Source organism: Poecilia formosa, unplaced genomic scaffold (genome assembly GCF_000485575.1).
Source record: "Poecilia formosa unplaced genomic scaffold, Poecilia_formosa-5.1.2 Scaffold122, whole genome shotgun sequence".
Taxonomy (NCBI): Eukaryota; Metazoa; Chordata; class Actinopteri; order Cyprinodontiformes; family Poeciliidae; genus Poecilia; species Poecilia formosa.
In genome coordinates this window covers 353,699-362,387 of record NW_006800061.1, presented here as the reverse complement: position 1 = coordinate 362,387, position 8,689 = coordinate 353,699, and the positions used below count along the sequence as shown (strand labels likewise).

At 37.3% G+C, this 8,689-nt stretch overlaps 1 protein-coding gene across 1 annotated transcript in view; it reads right to left on the bottom strand.

Moving 5' to 3' along the window:
- Positions 1–981: 981 nt before the first annotated feature.
- Positions 982–8,689, bottom strand: part of LOC103144126 (G-protein coupled receptor family C group 6 member A-like) — a 9,600-nt gene continuing 1,892 nt past the window's right edge. The window contains exons 2-8 of the mRNA XM_007560944.2: positions 6,924–7,177; positions 6,681–6,847; positions 5,963–6,069; positions 4,587–5,357; positions 3,954–4,169; positions 3,348–3,471; positions 982–3,209 (exon numbers count right to left, since the gene is read on the bottom strand). Of these exons, the coding sequence (XP_007561006.1) occupies positions 2,104–3,209; positions 3,348–3,471; positions 3,954–4,169; positions 4,587–5,357; positions 5,963–6,069; positions 6,681–6,847; positions 6,924–7,081 (2,649 nt within the window). The 5' untranslated portion in view covers positions 7,082–7,177 and the 3' untranslated portion in view covers positions 982–2,103. The remainder of the gene's footprint in view (positions 3,210–3,347; positions 3,472–3,953; positions 4,170–4,586; positions 5,358–5,962; positions 6,070–6,680; positions 6,848–6,923; positions 7,178–8,689) is intronic.

Below are 8,689 nucleotides of genomic sequence, written 5' to 3'. Positions count from 1 at the left end.
ATGTTGCTACTGTACAAAAGAGGAACAGGGAAAGAAAAGGAATCCCAACTGTTTTGTTTGTTACAGTAAAAGGAAATCCACTTCCAGACAGCAACCCGAGATGTTTTACCAATAGGACGGTCCACATTCCACACATGGACGCTCTTTCAAACAGATAATGATCGTGCAAGAAAGTCAAGTTATGTAATCTGCTATGACTTTGACTTCAGGCACATCCTTGCCTTCTCTTGCTTACCGTAACTCTTACAATTCATTCTGTTGATATTTTAATCCAGTTATTTTGTTTAGTGGCAGTCGGTGGTTAAGCGACTACATTCTCAACTGGTGTTTATTATTTCAGATATGTAGAGCCTGTAAATGTTTTTTTTTTTTAGAGTCTTATGTTAAATTTAAATTTGGTGAGCAGCATCATACTTGCAGATTTTTACATTCTGCATAAAGACAACTATATAACAAAATGCATTAAGTCACTTCACATTATCTGCCACAGTACTTTGTAGCTCACAGAAAAATAATTAAATTTTATATGATAATTATTTCATGTTGTGAAATATTAATTCTACTAACAATTCTATACACTTTATTTATTTTTTTATTTAGTGCAACCAGCTGCCTTTGGGAGTCGACTATTTAGTAAACAGAATTATTCTTCGTGAATCCTTTCCAGCAGATTTACCTGAGCTGAAGGAAAATGTGTAAAGCTGCAGATGAAAAGGAAAACAATTCTGCTTACTTTATTTTCAGACAGGGAAGCCCAGATAGGAACAAGAAACTGAACTCAGAAAACCTGCCTGACTAGCTAATGCACTACATTATGTTTTGTAATTTGTTATAAGATTGTGTTTGAAATAAACTTTAAACATAATTTAAAGATCTATGCATCTCATTCCTCTACGGATAGCAAAATTTAATCAAACTCATGTCAAGGTATATAGCGTGTCACTCTGACTCAGAGTACAAAAGGAGGTCATGATTCAATCATGGAAAAATATGTTTTATTCTTAAATACACCTCTTCACATTTTTATAACTTATTTCGTAATTTATCAGCATACATTTCACCACACGTCTGGTAGGCATAATTTATATGTTGGAAAGTTAAATAATTAGCCCCCCCCAAAAAATAAAAAACAAAACAAAACAAAACAAAAAAAATACTACTAAAAACAAACAGAAATAGGCTTTTTGAGTACACTGCAACTTATCAGCTGGATTCATCCTTTTCAAACTTAGATCAGCACAAAAACAACAAGAAAAGAAGAACGTATGTTTATCAGATAAATACAGAATAATAATTTTTTTGACAGACATTAAATCAAAATATATACGTCAGTCAGAGTAACCAAAATTATTTCAATTTGCTAAATTCCAGGGTATAGAGATGACATAATGTAATCCCAAATTAACTTGAGGACAACAAAGTGAATATTTTGGAGTACCCATCACCAAGCTGTGATCTCAGTCCCATAGAAAACATGTAGGCAGAACAGAAAAGTGAGTGGAAAGAAAATGGCATCATGACTCAGTTGCACCATTTCTGACTGGAAAATGGCTAAAAACATACAGGAGACCAATGTGAGAAAACAAGATACGGAAAATATACAGAGGTAAACAGGAAGTTCATTCTACGAGTAATAAGTGCTTTGTGCTTTTTTTTTCTTTTTGATCACAGCATCATAAATTTTGCTTTTATAAACAGAATATTCTAAATAGGTCAGTGATAAAACCAGCAGGCCATTGATCTATTAGGTTAGCTTAACTCAATTTATTATTGGAGTGAGTATGACGCCGTAATTTATTTTTACCTTCGTACAATTAGGTCCAACAGTTTCTAAAAACGCGTACTATTTGTTAGCAATTTGATCAAGTCATTTTAATCGCTTGTAGAAATTAAACTAGAGGGAGGATTTATCAAATTAGATTACATGCCATAAAAATACCAACAATATTTTTCTGTCTTTGGATTATGAATGTTGAGCAAATTCTATAATCTTATAACTCAAATAATAACATTTGACTTGCTGTATATATTGCGTTTTATATAATTATATATAACAATCTAAGAATAATTTCTGCACCCAAATATATACTGCTGCAACTGGTTTTATTGTGCTTCATCCTGCAGCAAGGGTGGCTGTTTATCTAAGACGGGGGACTGAAAGAATGGTTTCGCAACAGAGTTTATGGACTCGCGCCGCTTAGCTACAGGGTGTAAAGGCTCTGGGCTTGACAGCGACTCCATTGATAGAGCTGAATTTTGGATTCCACTGGGATAGTTTTTGTCCAGATTCCTGTCTTTTCCCATTGAAAAGTTCCTCACGGTATTACGAAACACATTCACCGTGTTTTCTTCTGCTTTGAACAAGATGATGTAGCATTTTGTGAAGAACAGGCAAAACAGGACGCTGTAAGCTGAGATGAGGATAACGGCCATTTCAATCGCAGAATTGTACTTGCCTGTGACATTCACATAAACAGGACCAAAGATGATCCAGGTTATGATATAAATCAGCATAGAAAAGGTGATGAACTTGGATTCATTGTAGCATTCAGGCAACTTTCTACCTTTGAAAGCCAGAATGAAGCAGATGATTGCTAAGAAGCCAATGTAGGCTAGCATGGCCCCAAACGCAGGGAGTAAATTCTCGTGACATTTCAAGAGAAGTAGCTTGACAAATGATTTAGAATCCTGCTGAAACACCGGAGGCCTATAGGCCAGCCACACTGTGCAGATCAGCACCTGACCTGCCATGCACAATGGAATAATAAGATAAGGCTTGTAGAGCTTCTCCAGGATGCCTTGTGTTACAGGGTCAAATTCAAAGGCCATGATGATCCTAAATGACCTTACCAAGATGCAGGAGACGGATAATGTAAAACTCAAACCAAACAACACCTGTCGTGTTTGGCACTGCCAGTCCTTGGGTTGACCGCCAAAGAAAACCACACTCCCAAATGTACTCAGAAGCGAGAGGAGGAGGAGGATGGCGATGGGGCCAACAGATGAGCGTACGACTGGCGTATTCCAGCGGGCGAGGAAGATGACGGCAACCACAAGGGTGAGCAGAACTCCGAGTGCAGCAAAAGCCAGAAGCACAATATGATAGACATCGTCCCACTCCAAGTAGTCGATTCTTTTCTTGGTGCAGTTTTGGCTGCCCTCGAAAGAGTAGTGAGTGGTGTTTTCACATGCCAAACAAAGCGAAGCATCTGCAATTAGAGAGTAAATGGTCATTAAAATGTTCTAGTTTTGATTTAGTAGACTGATATTCCCACAAAATCAGTTCTTAAATATTATTTAAAATGTTGTTGAACTTTGCAGAAATCTAAATGTCGCATAATCCAAACCTTTGTCGGCCGAGTAATAGTTCACGGGGCACTTTTTGCATTCGTAGCAACAAATTGGCTGTCCAGCCTTTCGGACCTTCCACTCGCCAGGATAACACGTTGAGCACCTCGATCTCACTTTTTTCTACAAAGAGAAAGTAGTTTTCTTCAGCAAGCAAATTCTACACATTCATACAGTTCTAGCCAAACCAATTTACTGGAAAAATTTAGTAAATCATAACTCCTTGACAAAAATGATCATAATGTTATATTCCAAATATTGCTTATTTGTACTGATGTTATTTACAGTATTATTTATTAACATTTATTTATTTAGCATATAATTTCCGTAACCCAGACGTTTCATTTTGCTGTAATTCAAAGAGAAACTTATTTATGTTAACAAAATGTCACTTGAGTGACTTTATTAGGCTGATAAAAAGGAGCTGTGAAAGTTTAATGTTTCCTGTATTTAGTGATTTAACACTGTAAAGCAGAGATGTTGTACAACGTTGTTCAAATAGTTACTGATGAGAAAAGCCAAGAGTACTGCTACTCCATACAGTTTATTGGCAATATTTCATATTAATAAGACAAACTAACTAATTAAAGAATGAAAATACTTACAGTCTGATGATATAAATTGCTGATTTCCGATCTAATAAAAGTAATGCTGCCCTGTTCAATGTGATAATGACCAACTTCATAGTTCATGTCCAGAGTGTTTGGAGAGTTGTATCGCCACAGGACAATGTCATACCCCGAGTTGAGATTGCTTTTTTTATCAAATGAATATTTTTTCCCATCCAAGTAGAAATTTGCTGTTTTCAAAACATCTCTGAACTGAAACGACAAAGCAATGAAGACTGAAAACTTATTTGAGGTTACAAAAGACTTAATGGAATAATATTCCTAGATGTACAGGTGGAGGTAAAATGGAACAGTTCAGGTTAAAGAATATTCATGTTCTACAAAGACCCAGTCAAAGTCTCCAGATATGAAATGCTGATTAAATAAATGTATGCCAAGTGGGCATAATAAAAATGCATGTCATACTTTTTAAGTTTCATTTCCAAAAGCATTTGAAAACCATGTATCCCTCCATCTCACTTGGACAAAACTCCCTGTAAAAACATTAGTTTCAACTTCTAATGTGACAAAATGTGTAAGAATTTAGGGGTTATAAATACACAAAGCACTATTTTATTGTCATTTAGTATTGTGTGCTGTTGTATTATGTGTGTGTGTTTACGTGCGTACCTTTTCAGGTTGTAACGTGGCAATGTCGCACTCCTGGTTGATGCACAGGTCTTTAACAGTCTCAGCAATTGCTTTGACTGCCAACTCGATACTGAACACAGCATACGGATATATCATGTTGATTAACTGAGTGATCTTTGTATCGAGTGATGTATTCGAGCCACTGACAGTCCCATTTAAAAAGTCGCTCAAAAACGAGTTGTTCTGGTACAGATCGGGGCGATTATCAAGATTCCTGAGAAACTGTTCAAACCTGGATGTGTTTCCAGATTTTAGGGTTATGCCAAAAATTGTTCCGACGTCTTTCAAGTTCCACCTTGTCGTGTCCAGACAATTAACTGACTGTGACCAGGTGTCGCTGGCTATCCAAACTTTGTTTCTACCACTGTGATGCTTCAGAACATTGTCAAAGATATACATCATGTGGTTGGGTTTGGTGAAGGAGACGATAACTGAGACATTAGTATTTTCAGTGATGCTTTTGACCGCTTCGTTGATGCTGTCCTTGAGGTTATTGTCAACAAGAAACTCTGGCAAGAATTTAATGTATGCAAAGCAGATGTCATGACGCTCAGCATGATGCCGGAGACGTTCTACTGCATAGCGGCCATATTCACCGTCGGTTGCCACAATTCCAACCCAGTTCCAGTTGTGATCCTTGAGAATTTCAATGACGGCTTTTGCCTGGTGATCGTCCTCTGGTACAGTCCTCAGAAAGCTTGGGAAGCGAGTTTTATCACTTAATAATCCAGATGTAGAACCATAACTGATCTGTACAAATATCACAAATCTCATATTAGAACAGCAACACCAATAATAATAATAATAATAATAATAATAATAATAATAATAATTTCAGCGTCAAACTATGGCAATTTGAAAGCAAAATACCTTTTCCTTTACAGAGGTAGAGTAATGTGAAGAAGTATTTGCTAAAGCCTCAGACCATTGCTCATTCTGACCACCATATTTGACTGTCAGAATGGTTTTCACTTCAACAAAATTCGAGTTTCAACCTCATCAGTCCACAGAAAATTTTCTCAAAGGTCTTGTGGAACATCGACATGTTTTCTGGCAAATATGGGTGTGTATAATTTTTTTGTACGCAGTGATTTTCATCTGAGAACTCTGCCATAGATTATATTTTGCCCACTTTGTCTTTTTTTCTCTTTTAGCCGCTTCATGGCAATAAAAGCTAAAACAGAAGAAATTTGAGTGAATCGTACACTTTTTAACAGAACTATGAAAGATCAGTTGCTGTCTGACTAAGCAAAGAGGATATTTATTTTTTATTTATTCATTACATTTGATCATTAAGTTAAATATATCATAAATGCATGAATTAAGATGTATTTTTTTTTCCATTTTTATCATACCTCAGGGATTTTCTCCAAGTTGAGTTGTCTTGTGACTGCTACAGATATTTCTGAGTAGTAATCTCCTATGACGGCCATCACTGGTGGGGTGAGGTGTTGTTCGCGATCTGTGTTGTGATTGTAGAAAACATACGAACAGAAGGTGAGTTTCAACTGCAAGATGGGGAGGAGTTCATGTATCTTGTTATTAGAACATATGTTAGCATATGAGCAGACAAATTGGATCATCCTCTGCAGTACCGTGAGGTGCTGCGGTGAAGAAAGAGCTGAGCCAAAAAACAAAGCTCTTTATTTTCTGACCCGTCCACATTCCAAACTCCAGCTGTGGTCTAGTCTAGACATATGAATCTTAACCGTAAGAATAATGCAGCAGATAAAACTGACTGACGTATGGCTGGTGGGTGCAGGCTTTGGATTTTTAGGGCACATTCAACTGGAAGAAGACCCCGGGAGAGATCCAGATCTTGCTGGAGGGACTAAATATTTCCCACAATGTGCTGTCACTGGTTTTGTTCCTGCATCCAATACCTCTAGGATAAGCGGAAGGTCATCGACAAATGCAACATATAAATTCAGGCGCCATATCTCTAGTATTCTATCAAAAGTATTAACAGAAAACATTATGCAATTTGCTTTGTTGACCCATCAGGTTAAAATCACGGCCTAATATTAGAAAGACAGCTTGTTTTTATACGAATTATGTCTTGAGAGTGCTCACCATTTATTTTCATGAAGGGCAGAGTGTTTCTCAACGCTGTGGTAATATCACCGCAGGAGTCCACTATGTGATATCCCAGAGTGATGTTACCAAGTTCTCCACTCTGGTTTATCTCCTCTATTGCACGCACCATCATCAGAGACTGGGCCAGCCGAGCAACACTGAACCTGGTAAATAAATTAAAACACGCTATTTACACATGCCAAAGGCCAACCACATTGCTTTAGAGAAATAAAGAAATACCTGTTACAGAGTCCATTATCATCAACACTTTCATGTATTGGGAACAATCCTCCAATTATAATGTCCCCTGGAGACTTGGCCTCTTGTAAGGCTTCACTACAGAAAACCTGCAATGAAAAAATTGCCAAAAAGAACCAAAACTTGAAAAATTGCTCCATCTTTTCTATGTTTGGTGAAGTTTTTCCTCCTTAAAACATTTCTTAAACCCCAGTGCAGGATCCGAAGTTTCAGGTTTGTGCGTCTCGCTGGAGTGTCTGCAAGAGAGTGAAGCTTCAAACTTCCTGTAAGGTAAATACAATCTTAAAACTATTTTTAGCCTTTCTGTCATCAGAGGTGTTGTTATAACTCTGTGAAGGATGTGGAATGTAGTAGAAGTGCTAGTTCCCTCCCTTGTTACTATCAAAGCATTCTTTACATTTGTTAACCTTTGTTTGGTGGTAAAGCAAATCTAACTAGAGGAGAAAGATGTGTACTATTTTACAATTATTCTTCTAATTCACTTCATGCAGCATAAACTATATGGACTATATCACTTGCAAGACAGGAAGACTAAGGGATTCTCCAAAGGTTTCAACAAAATTTTATATAAACCTAAAGGAAAAAGCTATATTTTTCCTTTACCACTAAAGTGTTATTTTTAAGTTAGCCTTACTTGTTTCTGACATGTTGGAGAGTTATATATATTAGAGATGTGCCAATCAGGTTTCTCCTGCCGATTCCGATTCCAATCACCCATGAGGGCCGATCACCGATACCGATCACATAATTATTATTTTTTTAATCATAAGCACTACCGGTTACATTATGTGGAAAAAGGAACCATGAATTCACCTTAATTTAGACAAAAACTTATTTTTAATAACTTTTTCCAAGAAAAAAACAAATCAGGCATTGTGCAAATTGTACTGCTATTGATAATACCATCTTTAACAGACTGAAAACATCTGAAGGCTCTGAAGAGGCTAAATAATGCAAGGAGTCAAAATAAAACCTCTCAACATTGCCAAAAAATTCAAGTATAAAACTTTACATTCAAAGGCAAATACAGGATCCATTACAATAAACAATCCAGAGTTACTGAATGAAAACTTCCTGTTAGCATGGCGGCTAGCTGATTACTGCTAGTTCTGAGTGGCTGTTTCTGACTGAACGGAGTAATTAAGCAGAACAGGGAGGAGATCGATTATTTTTTCAGAGATTATTTGTCTCATGTTAGGACAGCGAAAGTTTTAATATGTATGTAAAATTAATTTTTTTAAAGTTAGATGCTGCAGCTTTAAACAGAGGTTCGGTGAGAGTCACTACCAGGTGGAGCAGAAGCGAAGCTCCGTCTGTGAAACATTACTACCTGTAGCATAGCAGCGGTTCAACAGCGAGAGCAGAACCAGAGTCTTACACCGCAGCTCGATGACTTAAATAATTTTGCAGGTTATTTGTTTAGCTTTCTGACCGTCATGCTAATCCGGGTGAGTGTTTGTAGCTGTGCGCTGCTATACCTGCTGTCTGATCGCTCCGTATGTCTTTTTTACTGCAGTAAACCTCGATGTAGCCAAACTCCGTCAAGTATGGCATTGTTTTTATGCCATATTAGATTCGTCGTGTTGATGCATTTTGACATGCTTCAATTTTCCGCCGCAACATGCAAACTTCCCCATTCACTCAGTGCGTTACAGTTCCACACGACATCGCTTAGGATTTGTTGCTGCGCGTTTGCGCAGAGTGAAGGAAAGAGGAGACCAGCTGCACAGGCAGACTGGGAAATGAGA